This window comes from Marmota marmota, unplaced genomic scaffold (assembly GCF_001458135.2).
Source record: "Marmota marmota marmota unplaced genomic scaffold, marMar, whole genome shotgun sequence".
Lineage (NCBI taxonomy): Eukaryota > Metazoa > Chordata > Mammalia > Rodentia > Sciuridae > Marmota > Marmota marmota.
Window position 1 is genome coordinate 21,289,718 of NW_026000026.1, and position 27,031 is coordinate 21,316,748.

Genomic DNA, 27,031 nt, shown 5'->3' on the forward strand with positions numbered 1-27,031 from the left:
AGGACTGTGTGTGTGTGTGTGTGTGTGTGTGTGTGGTGATTGGGATCAAATCCAAGGCCTCATGCATGGTAGGCAAGTGTTCTACCACTGAGTTACACCCCCAGCCCTCAAACCTTTGTTTTTGTTTTTTTTCCAATAAATAATTATATGCTTGTTGAAGAAAAACAGAAAATACACATAAATATGAATATTAAAATCACATTATAATCTAGTTATTAGTAATAATAACTATTAATATTTTTTGTCTATACACAGATTTGTTCTAGCTATTTTCCCTTATTAAAATATAACTATAGGGGGCTGGGGATGTGGCTCAAGCGGTAGCGCGCTCGCCTGGCATGCGTGCGGCCCGGGTTCGATCCTCAGCACCACATACAAACAAAGATGTTGTGTCTGCCGAAAACTAAAATAAATAAATAAATATTAAAAAAAAATATATATATATAACTATAGGGCTGGGGCTGGGGCCTAGTGGTGGAGCACTTGACTAGCATGTATGAGGCACTGGGTTCGATTCTCAGCACCGCGTATGAATAAATGAATAAAATGAAGGTCCATCAGCAATTAAAAAATAAAATAGAATATAGTGTATATAAGTAAAGAAGTTCCTTTTTTTGTTTTTTTTTTTTTGTTTGTTTGTTTTTTAAAGCAGGCCTTCTAAGTTCACTTTATTTTTCATGTGTAAAAACTATACATTTTAGTCAAAGGTATCTATAGCCTGAGTCTTCTGCACAGAGACTCTGGTGTGGATTTTTATAAAATGGTCAGTGAACTCCTGATAGGGATACTTGGTGAACACATTCTCTTTCCAGGGGACAGGGTTCAGGTAGCTGTAGGTATTGGCAGTGAGAAGGCAGCCTTGGTGAAGGTGCCCAGGGTGTCCGTGCAGACCCTGACTGAGACATAGCTGTTGTCAGTTCCAGCCTTCAGCAGTAGCTTCTTGGGCACATGGGCTGATGGGATGCCAGTGCCTCTGGGGCCTAGTGGTGGAGCACTGGGTGCAGGGATGAGGTGTACCAGCATAGAACCACAAAAGCCTGTCATCTTGCAAGGAACAATGTGAGGATGGTAATCTTGTTTCCCCCGCATGCCCCATTGATGTCTCCTTAAGCCACTTAAAACCCAGACTGACACGGCCATTGTAGTCCCCGTGGACTAATGCATTGAACCTGAGCCTGCTTTTGTACCAGCATCACCTCTAAAACCTCATCCTTGAGGGAAATTCTCCCTGGAAAAAGTCAGTGAACTCTGATTTCTTAATGGATAGAAAGATAGATCTCAAGGGATTTGACCTTTATGTCCTTGACCACACAGCTCAGCTTGCCTCCACAAACTTCCTGACCCTGACCCACCTGCCATGGTCTCCCATTATAGGGCTTCTGGGTCCCCTCCCTGAACCAAAGTCATTTACCATATGGTATTTGCTTGGAGAAGAAACATAGTTACTTTTAAATAGTTCATTCCTTCTGTTCTTTTGAGATATTGGGAAGAATAGTCTGTGAAGGGACAATAAACTAAAAATTAGAACTGAACTAGAAACCCAAGACCTAACTTCTACTGTTAGACTTTTGACCAGTTTTTGTAAGACATGAAAAAACAGAAATGTATGTGAAAATATTTTTATTAAAGACTGCAAAAGTTTCTTTGTAGAAGAAGTGCTTGCAAGCCCAAACCAGAACTGATTGCTTGAAACCACATTGCCTTCTCAACTTTCTCCTCTCCAGGTTATTGAGGTGGTGATCCGCTCAGAGGATGGACTCTCCAGGGACATGGTAAAACACCTAAACAGCATTGAAGAACAGATTTTGGAGAGTTTAGCATGGAGTCATAATTCTACACTATGGGAGACTCTCCAGGCTTCTGCAAACAAAGTTCCTACCTGTGAAGAAGTGAGTCAGGGCAAGGTTAATACTCCCTCCCCATCATTTAAAAGAAATTACAGGTTTATTGAGGTATATTTCTATACCATACAACTCACCAATTTAAAGTGTACAGTGATTTTTTGCATGTAGATATGTGCAGTCATCACCACAGTCAATTTGAGCACATATTCATCACTTCAGTAAGAAACCCATACCTTTTAGCTATCACTTCCTGTCCTGCTACCTTCTTTCTAACTAAAGCAATGCTACTCTGCTCTCTGTTTCTATAATACACATTTGTGTATTCTGGACATTTCATATAAATTAATTCATACAATGTGTATGTAGTCCTTGGTTACCAGTTTCTTGTTATATTTTTAAAGTTCATCCATCCTGTATAGCATATATCAATATTTCATTTCCTTTTTTGTCAAATAATATTCTGTTGTATGGATATGCCATTCTTCATTCATCTATTTGGTTGTTTCTATCTTTTCGCTCTTATTAATTATGCTGCTGTGAACATTCAGGCACAAGATTTTATGTGGGCATAATTTCATTTTTCTTGGTTGTATATCTACAAGTGGAATTGTTGGATCATGTGGTAACTGTTCAAGCTTTTGGAGAACTGTCAGACTGGTTTCTAAAGTGGCTACAAGAATTTTGTTCCCATCATCAGTGTGTAAAGATTACAGTTGCCTCACATCCCTGCCCATGCTTGTTAGTATTTGTGTTTCTTTTTTTAAATATTTTTAGTTGTAGATGGACAAGATACCTTTATTTTATTTATTTGTTTATTTTTATATGGTGCTGAGGATCAAACCCAGTGCCTCATACATGCTAGGTACTGGGTGCTCTACTACTGAGCTACAACCCCAACCCAGTATCTGCGTTTCTGGTTATAGCCTTCTTATGAATTGGTATTTCATTGTGGTTTTGATTTGCATTTCCTGCAAAACTTATCTCCCATTCTCTAGGTTGACTTTTCACTTTCTTAATATGGTTATCTATTGGAACACAAACATTTTTCATTTTTTTTATACCTTTGTTTGAAAAATTTATTTATTTTTATGTGGTTCTGAGGATCGAACCCAGGACCTTGCACATGCAAGGTGAGCACTCTACTGCTGAGCCATAACCCCAGCCCCACATTTTTCATTTTGCTGATGCCCAATGTATCTGTTTTTTCCTGTATTGCTTGTGTTTTTAGTGTCATATCTAGGAAACCAATTAATCTCATCATTTTAAATTTTTCAAATGTTGAAAGGTTTCATTAGTGATATATAGAATTAAAAAATCAAAAGTTTGTGCCAAAAGTTCTGTAAAATCACATTCGACAGCTCCAATTCATATGAAAAGGAGTTTTTCCTTCCATCTCTGTTATTCTTTTGTAATTCTCATCTTTTGATCCCTCTTTGCTTTTCTGTGTCTCCTTTTACTTCACTAAACTTCTTGATTCTTTCCTAATCCAAACTAATGGAAGAAGGATCCAAGACCAGGAAGAATTGAAGATAAGATAGTTTCTTGAAATTTTTCTTTCAGCTAGGCATGATGGAAGTCACTTGTAATCCTAGTGATTCAGGAGGCTGAACCATATCTCCAGCCCTTTCTATTTTTTATTTTGAGACAGGATTTTATTGAGTTGCTTAGGGCCTCACTTAGATGCTGAGACTGGCCTCAAGCTTGTGATCCTCCAGGCTTGGTACTTCTTTACCTTTTGCAGGAAACTATGATTAATTGGTCAACTTTTGATATTCATCAGTATATGTCCATTAGAAAGTGAAAAAAAAGCTGTGAACTTAAAGGAAACATACTTGGATCAAAGCCATTCCTCTTATTACTTAGTATGATTATGGGCAGATTTCACATTCTGAATCTCAATTGTCTCATCCCTAAATAAAAGATGAGAGTGTCTACTTCATAGGTTTACTCACTGTAGCCATTAGTTTACATAGATAAATTTTAAAATTCAAACAAACTCATATTTAATGTTAATTGAGCACTTTATGAAAGTTGTTACATTTTGCAAAGAAATAAGGAAAGGGAAATAAAACAGTAAAAAGAAGTTCAAGAAAACTTTTTTCTATGATTTAATCAGTGGGTTTGTGTTTATCTGTATGTAAGGCAAAGGGTTTTTGTTTTCTACAGGTTATATTCCCAAATAACTTTGAAACAGGAAATGGAGGAAATGTACAAGGACATCTTCCCATGATGCCAATGTCTCCTATAATGCATCCAAGAGTCAAGGAAGTTCGGACTGACAGTGGAAGTCTTCGAAGGGGTAGGTTCAGCATTGGTAAAATACTGGAAAAATTACAAAGATCATTTTTGTCAGAGAAAACTTCAAGTCTTGATAGTATGTAATTCAGAAATCTAGTTTATTTTGGGGGGAAGATGGGGTAGGGTAACAGGGATTGGACTCAGGAGCACTCAACCACTAAACCATATCCCCAGCCCTATTTTGTATTTTATTTAGAAACAGAATCTCACTGAGCTGCGTAGTGCCTCACCATTGCCTAGGCTGGCTTTGAACTCAAAATCCTCCTGCCTCAGCCTCCCAGGCCCCTGGGATTACAGGCATGCACCACTGTGCCCAGCAAAAATCTAGTTTCTTCATCAGGATTTGAGAAGCGGCTTAGTGCTTCTAACATCTTTATGTTGTTATTTTTTTAATATTATAGTAAAGTAAACGTTTTTTTTAAATGATCTTTTTTTTTTCTTTTAATATTGTTTAAGTTGTCAGTGGAACTTTATTTCACTTATTGATAACGCAGTGCTAAGAATTGAACCCAGTGCCTCACACATGCTAGGCAAGCACTCTACCACTGAACCACAACCCCAGCCCTAATCTGATTTTGAATATGATCTTTTTAAAAAATTTCAGTATCTGCTGAGCACAGATATTGCAATTTTTAAATTTCAGGCACATGCCTATAGTCCTAAAAATGAAAGAGTCTAAGGCAGGAGAATCGCAGGTTCAAGGCCAGCCTTGGCAACTTGGTGAGACCCTGAATCAAAATAAAACTTTTCTTAAAAAAAAAACGTGGGGGGCTGGGGTTGTAGCTCAGTGGTAGAGCGCTTGCCTCGCACGCATAAGGCCCTGGGTTCAATCCTCAATACCACATAAAAAAATAAACAAAATAAAAATTAAGATAAAAAAAATAAAAAAGACTGGGAGTGTAGCTCAGTGGTAGAGCACCCCTGGATTCAATCTCCAATACCACAAAAAATAAGTGCAATACACTATAATATAATTGTAGTATTAATTATTGTAGAAGTAGTATTTTGGACTTTTAATAAACATATATGACTTTTCCTAAAGTCATATAAAATAAATCATAAAGTCATAAAAAATGCTAATGGGAAAAATTTTAAATAAACTCATACCTACTTTTCTAGATTTGACAAAAGTTATATTCTTCCTTTGTCTATGTATGTTTCTGTAGAGAGATAAATATTTAAGCAAAACTTCTCATATTCTCTTTGGGATGCTTAAGTTCATCTAATAAATAAATGACTTATCTCTTAAAAATGTTCCTTTTGAGCCTTACCAATGGAGAGATTTTAGATTTTGACATAGCAAACTAACATGTGCATCTTTTGGATTATATTACTGTTTAATTTTTTGAAAATGGGTTAAGGAAATCTGTCCCCACAGTATCTCTGAAGAAATCTCAGAAGAACAAGTATTCAGATTACATAGAAGGTAGATCTACATTCACTTTTGGACTGTCGTATGTGTATATGCAGTAGAGTTTACATGCTGTGTAGGATGTTAAAAATGTTCATGCTATAGGGCTGGGGTTGTGGCTCAGTGGTAGAGTGCTTGCCTAGCACATGTGATGCACTGGGTTTGATCCCTAGCACCACATAAAAAAATACTAAATAAGGGCTGGAGTGGTGGCTCAGTAGTAGAGCACTTGCCTGGCTGTGTGAGGCCCTGGGTACGATCCTTAGCACACATATAAATAAATTAATTGATTAAATAAAAGATCCATTTACAACTAAAAAATATTTTTTAAAAAAACTGAACAAAATAAAGGTATTGTGTTCATCTATAACTAAAAATATTTTTCAAAAAAATATGCATGCTATAAATGCAAATCAGTATTAATCAATGGTGATAATTATCCTGTCACAAAATGTGCTCTTCTTGGGCTGGGGTTGTAGCTCAGTGGTAGAGTGCTTGCCTAGCATTTATGAGGCACTGGGTTTGATTCTCAGTACCACATATAAATAAACATAAAATAAAGATCCATCAACAATTAAAATATTTAAAAAAAAAACTCTTCTTACTTTTAGTTATTAATGTTTAGAGAGATGGAATTTTTCCCCCCATACTGGGAATGGAACCCAGGGGCATGCTAACATTGAGCTACATCCTCAGCCCTTTATTTTTATTTTTAGACACTGTCTTACTAAGTTGCCTAGGCTGCTCTCAAGCTTGCAATCCACCTGCCTCGGCTATAATCATAAGCATGCACCACCATTCCTGGCTAGTAAAAATGTCTTAATACAGCATAATATAAAACATTGAGGGTTATTTCTCCTTAAAAAACTCGTAAGGTTCAGGGCTGGGGTTGAGGCTCAGTGGTAGAGCGCTTGCCTCGCACGTGCGAGACCCTGGGTTCTATCCTCAGCACCACATACAAAATAAACAAGTGAAATAAAGGTGTTGTGTCCAACTACAACTAAAAAATAAATATTAAAAAAAAAACTCATAAGATTCAGGTGGGAGTGTATCTCATTGGAAAAGTACTTACCTAGCATGTAAGTAACCCTGGGTTTGATACCTAGCACTGCAAAACAAAAAACAAAACTTACCAGTAGTTTAACTTATAACTGAGCACCTTTTCTGTGTCTTAGCATATTGTCATGTTTGTAAGTTTGGGTCAGTTTTTCATTTGTATATTCCTTAAACTTTTTAGTCTTTGCCATAGCTTTTCCAGTATTGTGCTGACAAAAGATTATTTCAAAAGGAGTTTATAGCTGGTTTCATGTCTGTAACTCAAGTCTCCTTGAAATATCACCTTTGAACATTCCTGTCAGATTCAAGGACCGTCTTGGATTTTTTTTTTATCTTTAAAATACGCAAGTAGGGCTGGGGATGTGGCTCAAGCGGTAGCGTGCTCGCCTGGCATGTGTGCGGCCCGGGTTCTATCCTCAGCACCACATACAAAAAACAAAGATGTTGTGTCCGCCGAAAACTAAAAAATAAATATTAAAAAAATTCTCTCTCTCCCTCTCTCTCTCTCTCTCTCTCTCTCTCTCTCTGTCTTTTAAAAAAAAAAAATATGCAAGTAGACTCTTGTACAAAGGTTCATGAAAGCTACAGTTGATATTTCCACTTGTTCTGTACTAAAGAAGTCAGAGCTATTTTCGTAACCTGAATAATGGAAAGATTTTTATTAAACCATGACTATGTCCCCAATCATCTCACTAATACAGAGTTTTCAAATCATTGCAGAGGTAATTTTTGTATTTTTAAGCATATTTTCAAAATAGATTATTGATTGTCTAATTATCTAGAGAATGTAAAAACAAACATTAAACTGCCTTCACTTTAAAAGTGAAATAGGGGCCAGGGTTGTGACTCAGTGATAGAGTGCCTTCTTAGCATTTGTGAGGCACTGGGTTCGATTCCTGTCACCACCTAAAAATAGATAAAATAAAGATAATGTGTTCATCTACAACTAAAAAATATATCTAAAAAAAGTATATTATATATATACCTGTGAAGAAACAATTGGTTGAGGAAAGTGGGAAGAATTGTGCAAAAAGATGTAGGGTTGAAAGAGGCTAAAGAAGCTGTGCACCTAGTAGAAAAGAAATGCAAAGCAGGACAGGTCAGCAGAGTCCTAGCACCTTGACTCAGGACTTTTGGTGAATCTATTTAGATGATTCTGGGGACTGCAACTGTTGCTCAGAGGCAGAGTGCTTGCCTAGCATGTGTGAGGCACTTGGTTTGATCATCAGCACCACATAAAAATAAGTAATAATATAAAGGTGTCTGTCTACAGCTAAAACAAATTTTTTTTACAAATATGATTCTGTGTCTACTAAATCACAAGACCACAGCCACTGCTTTAAACTGCTTGAAGTGTGGGAGGAGGCAAAACCATGACCCAAATCCCTGATTTTTGCTATCAAAATCCTTTTTCTCAGGTGCCATTTACTAGATACAGCTGGGACACAGACGCTAAATGGACTGTTTCTTAAATTTAGTGGTCATGTCATTCTACCTCTCAACTTTTATTTTATCCTCTCAACTACTTTTTTTTTTTTTTTTTTTTTTTTTTTTGGTGTGTGTGTGTGTGTATGTGGTGTGCTGGTGGTTAGAACCCAGAGCCTTGTGCATGTACCAGCTGATCTATATCTCCAGCCTTATCCTCTCAACTTCTATTTTGCTCCTTTGATACAGTCAGAGGTTAAGAATCCAGGAAGATGAGCTGTAATAGTTTTCACATTTTATTGTAATAAGTTACTTCATGCTTCTCTCACCTACTAGACAGGATATTCCATGAGGGCAGATGCCATGTTATTCACTGCTAGATCCCTGGTACTTAGTATATGAATAAGTGAACCTGATTTATTATTTTGGAATGTGTTTCAAACTGTTTTAAATTTATTTTTCTCTTTATTAGATACGCAACCATTGTCTCCAATTTCTGTCCATGAACGGTACAGTTCTCCTACTGCAGGGAGTGCCAAGAGAAGACTTTTTGGAGAGGACCCCCCAAAGGAAATGCTAATGGACAAGATTTTGACAGAAGGAACAAAATTGAAAATTGCTCCTTCTTCAAGCATTACTACTGAAAATATATCCATATCACCTGGGCAAACTCTTCTAACAATGGCCACAGCCACAGTAACAGGGACAACGAAACATAAAGTTACAATTCCATTGCACGGTAACATTTTAATAAAGCACTTTAAAATCATATTTTTTTCTGAGTTAGGAAAAAATTTAAGCAGTGTCTTAGTGGATTTGGATCATGTAATCTTTCTAACTCAGCATTTTTTTCTCAAGTTTTTGTTGTTGTTGTTTTTAATAGACTTGATTTTTAGAACAGTTTTAGGTTCACAGTAAAATTGGGAGGAAAATACAGACATTTCCATCCTCACACACACACCTTCCCAACCATCAGCATCCTACACTAGAATTTGTTACATTTGATGAACCTACATTGAAACATCACCCAAAGCCCTTAGTTTACATTAAGGTTCACTCTTGGTGTATTTTAACCATATTGATATATATTTACCATTATAGTATCATGCAGAGTAGTTTCACTGTCTAAATATCCTCTGTGTTTCACCTTTTGTACTGAACCTGTACTGCTTTTGAATTTTTACATTTTTTAAATTTATTACCCTTTTTGTTAGGACTTATTTTGTTGTGTCAGCTTCTCAAATGAATGTATTGAGCAAGTATTTTGTATTTTGATTAAAAAAAAAAGTCAAAACAGAACAAAATTTGCTTTTCCAAAATAATTTAAAGTATAAGAACATCACAGGCACATACAAAAATGAGAACAAAGTTTGTTTTTCTAATTCCAGTATAAATAAAAGAAAATAGAATATTCTCATTTCAGGAGAGAAATGAAAAAAGAATTCAGTTATAAGATACAATTTCTAAAAAAAAAAAAATCTCAAAAAAAAAGATACAATTACTATTTTGTAATCTTTGTCTTCTTTTGTAACATATTCCTATGCTAATATATACAGAGACATATATATGTTTATGTGTACATGTTTATATAATTGACAAACTATATACAATTGACAACTTTCCTAGAACACATTGCTCATTTCTAAAACTGGGAACTCTTGCTCATACATTCAGGTATTGCCAATGATGCTGGAGAAATCACACTGATACCTATTTCCATGAATACAACTCGGGAGTCCAACATTGAGAGTCCTGTATCACTTACTGCTCAGTCATTAATTGGTGCCTCTCCAAAACATACCCATCTGACTAAAGCACAAGAAGTTCATATGACTGGAATAAGCAAACCAAAGAGGACTGGGTCCTTAGCACTGTTTTACAGAAAGGTATGTGTTGTTATAGTATATGAAAAGAGCTCATTTAAACAATGCAAGATAAGAAAAACATTGACTTTTTATTTATGTATTTATTTATTTATTGGTAATCTACATAAGATAAAATTTGCCATCTTAGTTGTGTGGATGGTACACACCTGTAATCCCAACTACTGGGGAGGCTGCGACAGGCAATCACAAGTTTCAGGCCAGCCTAGGCAATTTAGCAAGACCTTGTCTTAGAATAAAATTAAAAGGGTGGAGAAGTTGCAGTGATAGTGCATTTGCCTTGCATGCATGAGGCTTTGGGTTCCATCCCAGCACTACCAAAAAAATTAAAAATAAATGGAGATCATAGTTTTTTTTTATTTTTGGTGCTGGGGATGGAGCCGCAGGGGAGTTCTACCACTGAGCTACCTCAGCACTTTTCATCCTTTTCATGTTTTACTTTGAGACAGTCTAAGTTGCCAAGGCTGTCCTCAAACTTCAAATTTGCCATTTCAGGCTCCCAAGTCACTGGGATTACAGGTGTAGACCACTACACCCAGCCATCTTAAGCTTATTTTTTTTAAATTTTTTATTTGTTGATAGACATTTATTTATAATTTTTGTGTGTTGTTGAGGATCGAAACCAGTGCCTCACACATGCCAAGCAAGTGTTCTACCACTGAGCCACAACCCCAGCCCCATCTTAAACATGTTTGATATTCAACGTTAAATATATTTATATTTTTCTGTAGCCATTTACACCATCCATTTCCAGAACTTTTCATCTTCTCACTCTTCCCTCCTCTCCCTCAAACCCCTGGCAACCACCAACTTATTTTGTAGCTCTTTGAATGTGATTACTCTACATACCACATAATCATATAATATTTTGTCCTTTTGTGACTGGCTTACCTCACTAAACATAATGTCTTCTATGTTCATCCATGTGGGTAATATGTTAGAATTGCTTTCCTTTTTAAGGATAAGTAATGCTTTGTTATATGTGTGTACAACATTCATCTCTTAGTGGACATTTGGGTTGGTTTCACCTTTTGTCTATTGTAAATAAAATGCTACTATGAACACTGGTACTGTTTGAATCTCTGTTTTCAGTGTTCTGGATATTTTCCCAGAATTGAAAAAATAACTCAGTATTTAATTTCTTGAAAAACTACCATACTATTTTTCATAGTGGCTGTACCATTTTATATTTCTTTTAGCAGTACACAGTTCTCCTTGCCAATAGTTGTTATTTTCTGGACTTTTAATTTTTTTTAGCCATCTAATGGGTGTTAAATAGAATCTCATTGTAGTTTGGATTTTCACTTTCCTTATTATTGATGTTAAGCCTCTTGTCATGGGCTTAGTGGCCTTCTATGTATTGTCTTTGGAGAGATGTCTATTCAAGTACTCTGCCCAATGTTTTTTTGATAAATTTGTCTTTTTTTCTTTCTTTCTTTTCTTTTTAGTTATAGAGAGACACATAACTTTATAAAAATAATTATGTGGTGCTAAGGATCAAACCCAGTGTCTGTAAGTGCTGTACCACAGAGCTACAACTGCAGCCCCTCTGACTAATTTTTTTTAACGTTTTTTATCTATTTTTATGTGGTGTTGAGGATTGAACCCAGGGCCTCACATGCGCTAGGCGAGCGCTCTACTGCTGAGCCACAACTCGAGCCCCATCTGAATAATTTTTAATTTTTTTTTTTTAGAGAATTTTTTAATATTTATTTTTTTCGTTTTCGGTGGACACAACATCTTTATTTGTATGTGGTGCTGAGGATCGAACCCAGGCCGCACGCATGCCAGGCAAGTGCGCTTCCACTTGAGCCATATCCCCAGCCCCTTCAATTTTTAATTTAATAATTTTTAATTTATTTTCTGGTTGAGTTATAGGAGCTCTTTAAATATATTTTTTTAATATTTATTTTTTAGGTGTAGATGGACACAACACAATGCCTTTATTTTTATGTGGTGCTCAGGGTTGAACCTGGGTCTTGCCAGTGCTAGGTGAGCGCTCTACCGCTGAGCCACAATCCCAGCCCTAAATATATTCTTGATATTGATATTAATCCCTATCACATTCATAATTTATAGATATTTTCTTCCATTTTGTGAGTCATTTTTTCATTTTGCTGGTAATATCCTTTGATTCATTAAAGAATAAAAAAGGGCGCTGGGCATGGTGGCACATGCCTGTAATCCCTGCGGCTCAGGAGGCTGAGGCAGGAGGATTGTGAGTTCAAAGCCAGCCTCAGCAACTTAGCAAGGCCCTGAGCAACTCAGTGAGACTCTGACTCTAAATGAAATATTTTTAAAAAGGATCGGGATGTGGCTCAGTGGTTAAGTGCCCCTGGGTTCAATCCCCTGTACCAAAATAAATAAATAAAATAGGACAAGCAATGTAGCTCAGTAATAGAGTATTGCTGTGTTCAATCTCCAGGACCACAAAAAAATAAAAAAATAATAATAATAACTTAGGTTCTTTCTAGGGATTTTTTAGGGTTTTTTTGTTTGTTTTTAGTTATAGATGAACACAATATCTTTATTTTGTTATTTATTTTTATGTGGTGCTGATTTGGTGCACCAAACCTGGTGCCTCATGTGTGTGAGGCAAATGTTCTAGCCATTGAGCCACAACCCCAGTTTCTAACTCAACTCAAAATAATTGCTCCTACTCTAGCTATCAAATCTGCATTCCAGTGGCTGGGGATATAGCTCAGTTACTAAAGTGCTTGCCTAGCATGCCCAAGGACCTGGGTTCAATCCCCAGCACCAACAAGGAAAAAAAAATGCATTCGCTCTTACCTTTAGAACCCGTCTCAGAAGTTATATTCACCAGTGCTGCTTAGAATTTTCAGGAGGGCAAGTGGCAAGAGTTTTGTTACGTAGAAAAAAAAAGAGACCAGACACTGGGAAACAGTCCTGGTTTCTACAATAATGTTCATTGTCTTTTGTTGCTTTCAACTGTAATTATTTTATTTGTGCATTTTGGGGCAGTTGATTCTCCAGATGATTTTGCACACAAACCTATTCTTTGAAGCCTTCCCCAGAAGCAGTGGCTCACACCTGTAATCCCAGCAATTTGGGAGGCTGAGGCAGGGGGATCAAAGTTTTGAGGCTAGCCTCAGCAACTTAGGCCTTAAGCAACTTAGGGAGACTCTGTTTCAAAATAAAAAGTAAAAAGGACTGGGGATGTGGCTCAGTGGTAAAGTACCTCTGAGCTCAATCTGCAGTATCAAAAAAAAAATTATTTATTTATTTATTTTTAGTTTTTTGTTGTTGTTGTTGTTGTAGATGGACACAATATTTTTATTTCATGTATTTTTATGTGGGGCTGAGGATCAAACCCAGTGCATATACCTGCTAGGCGAGTGCTCTACCACTGAGCTACAACTCCAGCCCCAACTTTTAGTTCTTTACTGTCTGCTATGTTAACCTTTCTAACAATTTTACCTAAACCCAAAGAAAACAAACATAAACTTCTGACCACTTGAAAAATTATGCATTCATAATGGTCATCATGTTGATAAACCCTACTTTTTAGTATTTCTTACTTTCTATGTTTTTTTTTTTTTTAAAGAGAGAGTGAGAGAACGAGAGAGAATTTTTTTAATATTTATTTTTTTTTAAGTTTTCGGCGGACTCAACATCTTTGTTTGTATGGGTGCTGAGGATCGAACCAGGGCCGCACGCATGCCAGGCGAGCGCGCTACCGCTTGAGCCACATCCCCAGCCCCATCTATACTTAATAACATAGAATAACAAGTAGCATCTTTAAAAAGTGTTTTTAGGGGCTGGATATGTAGCTCATTCATAATGTAGCTCATTCATAGAGCACCTGTCTAGCATATAAGAGACCCTGGATTTGATCCCCAGCACCATAAAATAGGGGGAGGGGAAGTTTTTTAAAGTATGCTAAAGATCTGCTTGACTAATCCCAGTGGTTTGGGAGCTGAGGGAAGAGGATTGCAAAGTTTAAGGCCAGCCTCTGCAATTTAGTGAGACCCTGTCTCAAAAAAGCACTGGTGTTGTAGTTCAATGGTAGAGCACCCTAGGTTCAATCCCTAGTCCCAAACTGGGGGTGCAAGGGTTATTCCAAAGAGAATTTCTCTTTAATCTGTGTACTCTTGCCATAGCAGTTAACTAGTGTTATTGAACAGAAATTTTAAGTAAAATATCAGCAGCCTAGATATTGTTTTGTCTTGGTCTGTAAGCCCATGTTCAGTGGTAAAACATAAAAGCTTGAGAAATGACTCACTTAATTTTTTTATATCAATGTGTTATCTTATATCTTAGGTTTATCATTTAGCAAGTGTACGCTTACGCGATTTATGTTTAAAACTGGATGTTTCAAATGAATTACGAAGAAAGATATGGACATGTTTTGAATTCACCTTAGTTCACTGCCCTGATTTGATGAAAGATAGGCATTTGGACCAGCTCCTTCTTTGTGCCTTTTACATCATGGCGAAGGTAAGCATAGAGAAGGTCTTGGCTCTAGTTACCTTATTTAAAATATCAAGCAAAAATTTCTTGAACTTGATCCTTCGTTTGCTTTTGTGCTACAAAACAACAGTACCCACTATTATTAAGTAGTAATTTTAAGATACTCTATTCCCTGGACTCTTCAGTTAGTTTCATCATAAACAGCTTTTCATTTCATAAGAGTAAATTGGTCATAAAAGAGAATATATGAATAATGCCATTTCCACCCCTACTCCTTGACGTTTCTGATGTGATACTTATAAACTAAATAATCATTACATTTTAGGTGAATTAATGAGGCCCAAAACTCAAAATAATTTGGCCCAAGTTACACAGTAAGTAGCAACCTAGGATCTCCTCACTTATAATCTAGTGTAAAATACCTTCTGTACTAGCCTGATGTGGTCGTACACGCCTGTAATTCCACGAATTCAGGAGAGTGAGATAGGAGGATTACAAGTTTGAAGCCAGCCTCAGCAATTTAGCAAGGTTGTCTCAAAATAAAAAGGGCTAGGGTTGTCACTCAGTGGCAGAGTGCCCCTGGGTTCGGTCCTCAGTATTGCCCAAAAAAGGAAAAAAAAAAACAAAATGCTTCTATATTTCTTTCTGGTGTTTTATCGTGCTGCCTCAGAAATGCATTTTACTTTAAGTTGCTACACCATGTTTTTTTCTTTATATATTTATTTTTTAGTTGTAGTTGGACACAATACCTTTATTTTACTTATTCATTTTTATGTGGTACTGAGGATGGAACCCAGGGTCTCACACATGCTAGGCGAGCGCTTTACCGCTGAGCCACAACCCCAGTCCATGCTACACCATGTTTTTTTAAGACATAAAATAGCATATTTTACTTGTTTTTTAAGATTCTGTATCTGAAAAATTTCTTTCTACTTTTGTCTTGACTGTAGGCCAAACCATCAGTTCTAACTGATGTATAGTTGGTTTTTTGTTCCCCTACTTTTTTTTTTTTTTTTTTTTGGTGCTGGGAATTGAACCCAGGCCCTTGTATATGCAATCCCCATATTTTTAATATTTTTAAATTGGTACATTATAGTTGTAGATAGTGGTGGGATTTGTTGTTACATATTTGTGCATGCACACAGTACAACAATATAATTTGGTAATATCACTCCCCAGCACTTCCTCCCTCCTCCTCTTGAATACAATTTTAAGAAGTGATTTTTTAAAGATTTTTAAAGTAAAGGACATGTTTTCAAACTCCTTTGTGAGCACCTCCTCCCACAATGCTTCTTTAAAAATCTCTGTACAAAATAGGTCTTAATAAATGTTAAAAACTAACCATTTCTATTTTCCAGAAAACTGTCAGAGTTCAGGTTTTTGTCATTTCTAGCTCATCATTGTAGACAGCAGGTTTAGTGCTAATAGACTATGTAGCAGAGAAAGGTGTAATTTTAGTGAATGTTATATTAACAGAACAAAATGGATTTGCTTTTGGATCACTAACCATATTTCCTTTCTGTGAGCCACCTCTTGACATCTGAGTATTAGAAACCCTACTCTGTCCTGAAATGTTAAAAACCTAATCCTATAATAGCTATTCAGTTTTACTGTGAATCACTGTAAAACAGTTTCTATTATTTAATATGTAGTTAAATTACTCTTAAATAAGTACTTAAAACTAAGAAAACTGGAGACTGCATGGGGTTCAGCAGGTCTGAGTTTTCTTATCTCATTCTTTTTATAAAGAAATGCATTCTCAGTAGATTTATATCTTAGCAATTTCAGTGCTTTTTGATTAATGAAACTATTAACTGAGTCCCCCCACTGGCCATAAAAACCTGAACTTTAAAGGTAGTAAAAATCATAAATGTTAGTGGGTTTTAGTCATGGATTGCCCTTGGGTTAATGGCTTTTCTGCAAGGCTGCTCTCAGTGCCAACCTATAATTGAAGTTTTTGTTCAAACCATTTTTCTTTCAAAAGCCAGTTGGCAAATGTAGCTTTTTATTTCTCTTAGGTAACAAAAGAAGAAAGAACTTTTCAAGAAATAATGAAAAGTTATAGGAATCAGCCTCAAGCTAATAGTCATGTGAGTTACATTCTTTTTCCTACTATCCAAAAATAGATTTGTACTATTTTTTTTTTTTGTCTAATGAGTTACATAAAAGATAAACCTCCTTTATAGTTTTACTGTATTAAATTGAGGATTAATTTATTTAACTTTAGATTATCTGGTTTAGTGGATACCATTAAACTCAAGAGCTAGTTTCATTAAAGGACAATTTTAGCAGAAGCTGAGAAGTCTTGTTTCTGACTCATCCAAAAGCTTAGATGTACTTCTCACAAGAACTGCCATTCTGTTTGTCCATTTCTTGTGGGGAGACATTTTGTACAAGGAAGTCTAGTGAAAGATGTATTATAATAATATGTCTTCATTATATAAAACTTGATTCTCAGGCTGGGGTTGCGGCTCAGTGGTAGGGCGCTTGCTTAGCATGTGTGATGCAGTGGGTTCAATCTCAGCATCACGTTAAAATAAATAAATAAAATAATTGGGGCTGGGGTTGTGGCTCAGCAGTAGAGCGTTCGTCTAGCATACACAGATTCTATCTGGGTTCTATCCTCAGCACCACATAAAAAACTAAATGTTTGGAATAAAGGTATCATGTCCAACTGTAATTAAAAAAATAACTACTAATAAATAAATAGATAAATAAATAAATGTATCGTGTCTGTCTACAACTAAAAAATAATTTAAATCTTGATTCTCTGATAATGTTTAAATCTGGTGAAATTTGAGGATTAATTTATTTAATTACAGCTTCTTCTGCCATCTATGGAGAATCTTTACATTTGCGTCTTTGATTAGATGTTAAGCATCTCTGATAATTTATTACAATAGTTGTGATGAGAATCTAGTAAATCCTTTCTAGCATGGAAATGTAAAATGTTGGCATGGTACTCTGGTACCTAGGAAGTATTTAATGAACTTTCAATTCCCATTGTTACTATTGCAGCAGAATACAACTTAAGGCTTTGGTCATTCAAGAATCTATTTGCTTTGCTGTTAGGTAGTATATAATAGCCTCCTTTTTGGACCTGGAGGTCACAGACAGAAAGAGAAAGTTAGGGCAGATAGTCATACCTCCTTGTAAGAGAACCTAAAAGTAGTTTTACTTCTTTCCTGAAGCCCCAAAATAGACCAGTGGTGGGTAGTATAGATAGAGACTTGGAAAAGGCCAACTACAGGAATTTAAGTCTTTTGACAAACTAAAAGTTTCTGGGTCTTTTCATTAGGAAAAACTCCTCAGGAGCAGAATCTAGAGAGGTTCAGATTGTCCCTAAAGATGTTTAAGATGAGTAATGTAGGTTAAAAATGGGCCTAGCCACTACTTTCTGAATATCTTCTCAAGATCAATTACCTATAGGATAAAAGGAAATGGAACTTGTTTTTCCAGCTATCTTGGAGGTAGAAAAATCAGGGAGGAAAAAAATTTCCTTTTCTCCATCAGAAAGGAGATTGGAATGCTCTAGGGGCAACCCAAAGCTGGGGCTGTGGCTCAGCGGTAGAGCACTCATCTAGCATATGCAAGGTGCTTGGTTCAATCCTTAGCACCACAAAATAAATAAATAAATGTTAAAGAAAAAGATAACTTAAAAAAATGAAAATGAATTCAAAGGAAGAATGAGTTCTTATCTTTGAGGTGATTTTTATTTCATAAGAACCTGTTATGAGACTAGTTACTTCTTAATTTTTTTTTTTTTTATAAACTAAGATGGTACATTTTAGGTAATAGGCTCTGCCTTAGTATTTCTTCTTCCATGATGTTTGCCCTAGTCTACACTTAAGAGATTTAATAACATTTTATCTTTGATTATCACCCATGTGACACATTCTTTTTAATTGGCTTGATATTTTTCTCTTGTTATTTTGATTTTGCTGAACATGTGCATCTTTGATTCAGCTATACTTTTCCCTCCCTTTGGCCCTTAGGTGTATAGAAGTGTTCTTTTGAAAAGTGTTCCAAAAGAAGTGGCATACAGTAATATAAATGGTGATTTTGAAATGACTGATGATGGTAAGCTATCCAATTTGACATGTATACAACAGTATGTAATACACCTTTGATTATCTTGTACATCACATAGTGGATGCAGGTAACACAGAGTCATGATGTAGGTATGGTGGGAAGTACACACATTTTTTAAAAAATAAATAGACAAGCTAGGTATGGTGACTCTGGCCTATAGTCCCAGCTACTTGGGAGGCTGAGATGGGAGAATCACCTGAGCTCATGAGTTCAGAATCAGCCTGGGTGAAATAGTGAGACTCTGTCTCAAAAAAAAAAGAAAGGAAATAAGTTTGAGAAAAAGAATGTGTCATGTGCTTTCTTCCACAGAGATCATTAATTTGTCCTCTGTAAACTGTTTTGGGTGAAGTTTTCTACTCTAAATATATACATTGATCAAACACATAAAAGATTCTTAAAATTTGAAAATATGAATGACAGGGAAAACAGCTGTCCATGATCTTCTTGAGGAGCCAATTAAGGAAATTACCTGTTTATAAGTCCCTAGATGTTTCTACATCTACAAGCAAGATTGCACCCTGTTGTCATCTTATGCACCATGCTAAGACTTATGTCCTTAAAAGAGCTGTTATTTCTGTGTCCAGGTTCACAGTATCTTTGTTCTTTTGCATAGTGAGCAGAAGTTCGGATAACTCGACTTAGGGCAGGAATTAATCTTCCTTCTCCTGTGGTTGGGAAGGGGAAAGGGAGAAGAAGGATGAATAAATATGTCAGTTTTAAAATAAGTTGCCAGTGGTCTAGCAGCAAAGCATGAAGTGGACTCCATTTTGTGAAAGGGACCCCTGTTACAGTCACACTTAATAAATGGTCACTTCTTTCATCACCAAAAACCCATTTCTGATGTTGATTATATTAATTAGCAAAGCATTGTTCATTATTTGAGCTATGCCTAAGACCAGCCCTGTGGAGAATGAGCTACCTGATGAACATATTAGCCCCCCACTCGTGGATTGTGAATTCTTCACTGCCATGTTAGCAGACCACCCCAGGCTGGCATTCTTGATTTGAAGACTTATGAGGACTAAATTATGACTTAAATAACATAATAATGCTCAAGTAGATATAGTAAATTGAAAATTTTACAGTATTTACTTAGGACTTGTTAAAAAGAATTATAGAATATTTAACATAAGGCTTGCCTACAGTAATATCTCAGTAAATAGCAGCTTTTATTTACTATTTTGTTTATAAGCAGTGTCAGATTTATTGTATTTTGGGCTGGGGTTGTATCTCAGTGGTAGAGCACTTGCCTAGCAAATCCATTTTGTTCTATCTGTTAATATAACATTCACTAAAATTACACCTTTCTCTGCTACACAGATTCTCACCATGGTTAACACTTAGGTTTCTAGAGCCTTGCAAATGTGCTTTCCCCAGCTAATCCACACAATACCCACCCCACACCCTTTTTTGTTGTTGTTGTTGTTATTTTTTGTTTGTTTCTTATTGCTAATAACCAGTAGTTCAGTAGGCTGAGGCAGTTAGGGGTGCTAACTCTGAGATGGCTGGCTGCAGAACTCATTCTTGATTGCTCTATGATATGTTCTTATTATATAGGACTGATGGGACAACTTGATTAAACATCATTTCTTTTTAAAAGGGCATCCTTGAGGGCTGTGATTGTGACTCAGCGGTAGAGCGCTCGCCTAGCATGTGTGAGGCCCTGGATTCAATCCTTAGCGCCACATAAAAATAAATAAAAATACAGGCATTGTGTCCATCTACAACAACAACAAAAAAAATTTTTTTTAATTTTTTTTTTTTTTTTACCTTTTAAAAAAGAGTCAGAATATCTGCAGGCCTTTTTGTTATCTGAAGCTCAGGGTTTGCTGTTGCCACCCATACCATGAAGCTTTAACTATATTCTAGCCAAGGATGGTGCAACCTTGATAGTGAGTTCAAGGCTATGGCTGTGAAAAATGCTTGCTGAACTGGCATCTAGAGAAAGAGCACCACCTTTAGTTCACATGCTTATATTTCTTTAGATTCCAATTTGATCTATAAATAATGCAGATGGATTTATGAACCTTCTCTGGAAATACTAATTGCTTTTCATAAGGATTTGTGGGGGTTTTTTATATCATAAAGATGGCTATAATTCAAATCACTAGTTTGTATATTAAAGTAAGCCTATCACAACACTGAATTTTTTTTAACAGATTTGGAAAATGCCACAAAAACACCTAACTGTCCCAGTGGACCAGTGAAAGAGGAAAGAGGTGATCTTATCAAATTTTACAATACAATATATGTAGGAAGAGTGAAGTCATTTGCACTGAAATATGACTTGTCAAATCAGGATCATGTGGTACGTTTTACATTTTATTACTAAATTAATAATTATAGTTGGTGTATTTTGCTAAATAAGTATTGCATAGTTTAAAGCCTCACTGGTGCTTTATATAGTAGCATATTCACTGGCAATTAATTATAGAATGACTAGGAAATTAGTGAGTAAGGCTGTTATAGATCAGAGACCTGTGGTTTTATTGCTAAAAATTAGGTATACATATTGGCAAGGCTCAGTGGGAACAAGAAAATATTAAAACAATTAATTTGGGTACTTGGGTATTTTTTTTCTGTTGCTTTTGGTTTCTCTTATTATATTGTGAGTTGAGTGTTTTTCTCAAAGGAAATAAGTAGGCCTGGATCTTTAATAAAGGTAATACTGAGAAATGTTTACATAGACCCCAGTTTGGGCAGTAACAGTTGGACTGAGGAAGTGTTACCATTGTTTAGGCTGAGGTAGCTCCAGAAGACCAGGCATGGGCTATAAAAAAGAAAGCTCTAGCTGGGCGTGATGGCACACCTGTAATCCCAGCCGCTCGGGAAGCTGAGGCAGGAGGATCACAAGTTCAAAGCCAGCCTTAGCAACTTAGCAAGACCCTGTCTGTCTCAAAATAAAAATAAAAAGGGCTGGGGATGTGACTCAGTGATAAAGCACCCTTGGGTTCAATCCCCAGTACAAAAAAAAAACAAAAACAAAGGTGAGTTCAAAACAAGAAAAAAAAAATTTTTTTTAATCTGATTTTTGGGTTACTTTAGATGGATGCTCCACCACTCTCTCCTTTTCCACATATTAAGCAACAACCTGGTTCACCACGCCGAATTTCTCAGCAGCATTCCATTTATGTTTCGCCACACAAGAATGGGTCAGGCCTTACACCAAGGAGTGCTCTGCTGTACAAGTTCAATGGCAGTCCTTCTAAGGTAAGGTGCACAGAGACTTCACTCCAAAACAACTTAAGTGAGTGTACTTGTTAAAATTGGATTTCAGGGCTAGTGTCGTGGCTCAGTGGTAGAGCGCTTGCCTAGCACATGTAAAGCACTGGGTTCGATCCCCAAAACCACATTTAAAAAAAAAAAATGGATTTCAAGCTAAGATTGTCATATAACTTTGCCAGAAAAGTTGGATTTCTAGTAACTTTACCCCCCCAAAAAATTAATTTGATGGCTTTCAAATTATCAGTCAGTAATCATTGATTCTGGTTTTGTTTTTTTTGTAAAGTTACTACTGATAAAATATCAACTGCTCCAGCTGGGCGAGGTAGTGCACGCCTGTTATCCCAGGGGTTCAGTAGGCTGAGACAGGAGGATCACAAGTTCAAAGCCAGCCTTAGCAAAAGTGAGGCACTAAGCGACTCAGTGAGGCCCTGTCCCTAAATAAAATACACAACAGGGCTGGAGATGTGGCTTAGTGGCTAAGTGCCCCTGAGTTCAATCCCCAGTACCAAAAATGTGTGTGTGTGTGTGTGTGTGTGTGTGTGTGTGTGTGTATATATATACTGTTAACTATAGCATGTTTTCTGTAATAAGAACAGTATATTCAGGGGGCAGGGGTGCAATACAGTAGTGTAGTGCTTCCTAGCAGGCATGAGACTCTGGGTCTAGCACTGAAAAAAAGGAAGTAGAAAATAAAAAGGAGCAGTATATTCTGTTGAATATACTGCTATATCTATTGATCTATTGCTATTGGTGTGTTAAAAGAGTTCACTTCAAAAGTCCCATGGATATCCCTGTTCAAGAAGAGATCAGGAAGGCAGCATCTACAAGTGATCAGACATGGGGGGAGTGTGTGTGTTTGTGTGTGTGTGTGTGTGTGTGTGTGTGTTTGAGTTTGAGACACAATCTCACTATATCCAGGCTGGCCTTGAACTTCGGGATTTAAGTGATCCTCCTACCTCAATCTCTGAGTAGTTGGAACTGTAGCACATTCCTCGTTGGTGAATCTTAAGTTTAAAGGACTAGGAATGCACTTTCAAGTGCATTTGATGGATGACAACCACGATAGTGAAAAGTCTGAAAACAAGGGCCTCCTCTTATGTACACTCTTATGAAAATATTATCTTCATCTTCATTTCCGTACAGTGATGAATAGGGATATATATGATTGGCATTTTCAGATATATCTTGGGCTGTCAAGCAGATATATTCAGTATGTCTCCAGAAGACAGATCAGTATTGACTGGAATAAATTCTTGGTCCAAATGCAATGGCAGCTCCTAAGCTCATTAATTTCCTATTCAGTTCCAACAGACACTTACTGAGTTATTACTATATTTGGCAAAGAAAGTTGACTAAGATACAGACCTGTACTTCTTCCTCGTAGAAATTGATTTCTATGTAGAAGAGATCCTTGCTTGTGATCAAGGGTTGGACTAGTTGATTTCTTTCTTTTTTTTTTTTTTTTATTTTTTTTTTGTAACTTTATTTTATTTATTTACTTTATGTGGTGCTGAGGATCAAACCTATTGCCACCCATGCTAGGCAAGCACTCTACCACTGAGCTACAGCACCAGCCCTGGACCAGTTGATTTCTGAGGTAGTGATTCCGAAACCATGAGTCAGAATCACCTGGGAAACTGGTTGAACTCAAAAACCTGTCTCACAGACCTCCTGAAAAACAAAACACTAGCAGGCAGTTCTGAGACTCTAACTATTACACACTTCCAAGATGACTGTGATGCACATCTTTCAGGAGTCACTTCTCTGAGTCCTTGCTACTCAGGGTGGTTCATGAACCAGCAACATCAGCATCACTTGGGAACTTATTAGAAATAAAAAATCAGAGGCCCCAGCTAAATCTGAATCTGCATTTTAACAAGATTCCCAGATGATTAGTAACCATCTTAACCTTTGAAAAGCACTACTCTAAGGAAGAGGATCTCAAACTTTAGACAGCATCAAAATCACTGGAAGGGCCTATAAAATATGGATTTCTAGAGGCCACCCCCAAAATGTCTGACTCAGAATCTGTATTCTTAATAAGTCCCCACATGCTTCTGCTGCTTTGGTCTGAGGACTGCTGTTATGAGAACTTCTGTTATGAGGTTCATCAACTTTTAAAATCACCCAAAAAATTAGTTCTAGCTATCCCTGTGATGTTGGTCTAGATTCAAAAAATAATTTCTACTCCAATGTTTAGATTTCAGTAAAAGAGGGTAGGAAAAAGCAGTTTTTGTTAGTATTTCCCTACCCCACTCCTTTCATTCACACGTTCTCTACTTTTGCATAGAGTTTGAAAGACATCAACAACATGATAAGGCAAGGTGACCAGAGAACCAAGAAGCGAGCAATAGCCATCAGTGGAGATGCAGAATCACCTGCCAAACGCCTCTGCCAAGAAAATGATGATGTTTTACTCAAACGACTGCAGGATGTTGTCAGTGAAAGAGCAAACCACTAGCAGTGTTCCTGTTACTGATGAAAGCACTTTTCAGGTTGTTTTGCAGGAAGTTGGGGCCTTCTGCCTTGTAAATGATAAATATCACTGGGTTACATGAAAAATTGCACCAAAATTAAGTGCTTTTTAAAAAGTTTTTTTCCAGAACGTTGACAGGTATATTTTTAGTTGGATTGGAAAGGAATGTTTCAAGTGCCTTGTTACATATTAATAGTCATAGGATTTTTTAGGTGTTTGTTCCTCAAAGTTAGTTTTTAAGATGAAGTAAAGAGAACCCTCATCATTGTTTAGATTTCTTTTAAAAATAATCGAATGTTGCCAGGCATGGTAGTGCATGCCTGTAATTCCAGCAGCTTGGGAGGCCGAGGTAGAAGGACCATGAGTTCAAAGCCAGCTTTAGCAACTCAGAGAGACCCTGTCTCCAAATAAAATATTTTAAGAAGGGCTGGGGATGTAGCTCAAATGGTAAAGTCCCCCTGGATTCAATCCCTGGTACTAAATAATAATAATGACAATAATAATCAAATGTTTCAAGGCAGAGTAGTACACACCAATTTTCCTGACTCTGGAAGTTGAGGCAGGAGTTGGAGGCTAGCCTTAGCAACTAGACCTTATCTCAAAATAAAAAATAATAATAATTTTAAAAGGGACCGAGAATGTAGCTCAAAGGTAGAACATCCCTAGTTTCCATCCCCAGTACCAGAAGAAAAAAAAAAAATTTATGTCTCCTCTGTGCTTTGTAATATGAGCATAAATAATCTATTTTTGGTAAGTATGCTTTTAGATATTTGTATTTTCAATTTACTATTGAAGGCAGGGATTGATTCCCATAGTACATGAGCCAAGGCTGATGCAGCAGCAGCCTTTCTCTGGCCCTCTATGGTAACTATGCATCCAGGTGCCACTGCCATTCTGAATTGTCTGGGTGCCTTGTGTTGTTCTGTCCTTGAGCATAAGCAGCTTGGTACCTGAGCCCCTGCCCTGCCCCCAGTGCTTGCTTTCCAGTCCTGACCCCTCTAAGCTCATTGTTATAACCCAGTGAAAGAGGCTCTTGCTTCTTTTCTAAACTAGTATCATTATTCTTTTTATGACATTAACTTAATGATTGTGTTGTCATGTAATTCAAAATAGGAAACTGCTTCTCAAGCCAGTAGAATAAAATTCTAATTACTCTTATTAAAAACTAAATTTCCTTAGTAAGATAGCATCTTGAGCTGGGTGCAGCGGCACATCCCTATGACCCCAGTGGCTTGGGAGGCTGAGGCAGGAGGATCCAGAATTCAAAGCCAGCCTCAGCAAAAGCTGGGCACTAAGCAATTCAGTGAGACCCTGTCTCTAAATAAAATACAAAAAGGGGATGGGGATGTGGCTCTGTGGTTGAGTGCCCCTGAGTTCAGTGCCCAATATACCCCCACACCAAAAAAAGATAGCATCTTGATAATGTGTGATATACTATTTTCAAGGTTGTCATAAGATCAGTGGTTCTCTAAACTAATATTTGAAATCCTTTTCAAAACTCATTAAAATCATGTCATGTCTTATAATTCTAATGCAGATCAGTAAAACAGGTGCTTATTATTTCTCCCTCTTTGTTCTGAGTATTATTGGTATATCATGAGTTTGTTCTTAGGGTTTGACCACCAGGTCCCCCTGACAATGTTTTCCAGAACTAGAGGTACATCTTTCCAAAGAATCAAGTTTTCAACATTTACTTTTCCTAGTGTGTTTCCAGAATCTGGAAGAAAATGAATAAGCCATTTTTAATTTTTAGGAGATGTATTTTTAAACTACAAACCTTATTTTTTAAATGCCTGATGTTGGACTGGGCATGTAGCTCAATGATAGAGTGCTTGTCTAACATTCCTGAGGTTCTGGGTTCCACCCCGAGCATTGTGGGGAAAAAAGCATAATGCTTCACCTCGATAAACCTTGCTAATTTGAATTAGTCCAAGATTTGGCTGTCCATTAGGAATTTATTATCAGCAATTTTATTTTTAAATTCTAAGAAGAAAAGGGATTTTGGTCACATTTTCCTTTTCTGAAAATTATAATCTCATTTTTTTGTGTAGTATCTACACTTTTATAAGTCAGATAATAAAGTTTGTATCCTTGTACATATTTTTATGTAACTGTAACTATTGTATTATTTTCACTTTCATTATTATGCAAAATATAAATGAGTATTTGTACATTAACTATGTAAGAAACTCTGGACATGTTTCTATCAGTTTCAGGACTTAGTATCAATGTACATAAAATGGTTAATAAAAACTGAAAATTTTGAGATTATTGAAAAAGAACTGTACTTCTCTTTTCTGTATAACTAAAATATGTGTGTACACCTCTAAAATCTGTCTTTTAAAATATCTACTGTGTATATTTTAAGTTAGTACAACCAGGCACATGCCTCTAATCCCAGCAATTCAGTAGACCGAGGCAGGAAGACTGCAAATTTGAAACCAGCCCCAGCAACTTAGCCAGACCTCAGCAATTCAGGGTGAACCTGGGTCAAAATAAAAAGAACTAGGAATGTAGCTCACTAGTAAAGTGCCCCTGGGCTCAGTTCCACTACCAAAAAAACCCAGTTACTTAGTACATCTTAAAAGTTAATGTTTCTAGTGGTTTCTAGGGTCCAGAGGGAGACGGTGGACTAAATCCTTAATGGGTACAGGATTATCTTTGAGGTTAATGAGATTATTTCAGAACTTAATATTGTTGCATAATTTTGTGAATTCATTCACTGTCACTGAATTGTATACTTTAAAATGGTTAATTTTATGTTTTGTGTATGTCATCCTAGTTTTTTTAAAACACTTGCATATGAATAACATGATTATTTTAAGGCCTTGGAATGAATATGTTGGCCAAGTTATATTGAATTAAGGAAGAGGTTCATTTCTCTCTTAAG

The 27,031-nt window shown here is 36.5% G+C and overlaps 1 protein-coding gene across 5 annotated transcripts in view; it reads left to right on the forward strand.

The window, feature by feature from the left end:
• Rbl1 (RB transcriptional corepressor like 1) overlaps window positions 1-26,423 on the forward strand; it is a 59,149-nt gene extending 32,726 nt beyond the window's left edge. For 3 of the 5 annotated variants that reach the window (XM_048810970.1, XM_048810969.1, XM_048810971.1), the window contains 10 exons: window positions 1,725-1,904; window positions 4,011-4,143; window positions 8,507-8,773; window positions 9,709-9,920; window positions 14,199-14,375; window positions 16,367-16,438; window positions 18,344-18,428; window positions 20,600-20,748; window positions 21,486-21,650; window positions 23,956-26,423. In XM_048810970.1, the coding sequence (XP_048666927.1) occupies window positions 1,725-1,904; window positions 4,011-4,143; window positions 8,507-8,773; window positions 9,709-9,920; window positions 14,199-14,375; window positions 16,367-16,438; window positions 18,344-18,428; window positions 20,600-20,748; window positions 21,486-21,650; window positions 23,956-24,126 (1,611 nt within the window). In that variant the 3' untranslated portion in view covers window positions 24,127-26,423. Of the gene's footprint in view, window positions 1-1,724; window positions 1,905-4,010; window positions 4,144-7,166; window positions 7,312-8,506; window positions 8,774-9,708; window positions 9,921-14,198; window positions 14,376-16,366; window positions 16,439-18,343; window positions 18,429-20,599; window positions 20,749-21,485; window positions 21,651-23,955 lie in introns of those variants that run through there. The other 2 variants (XM_015480928.2, XM_048810972.1) reach the window with 2 other exon arrangements.
• Window positions 26,424-27,031: the final 608 nt, after the last annotated feature.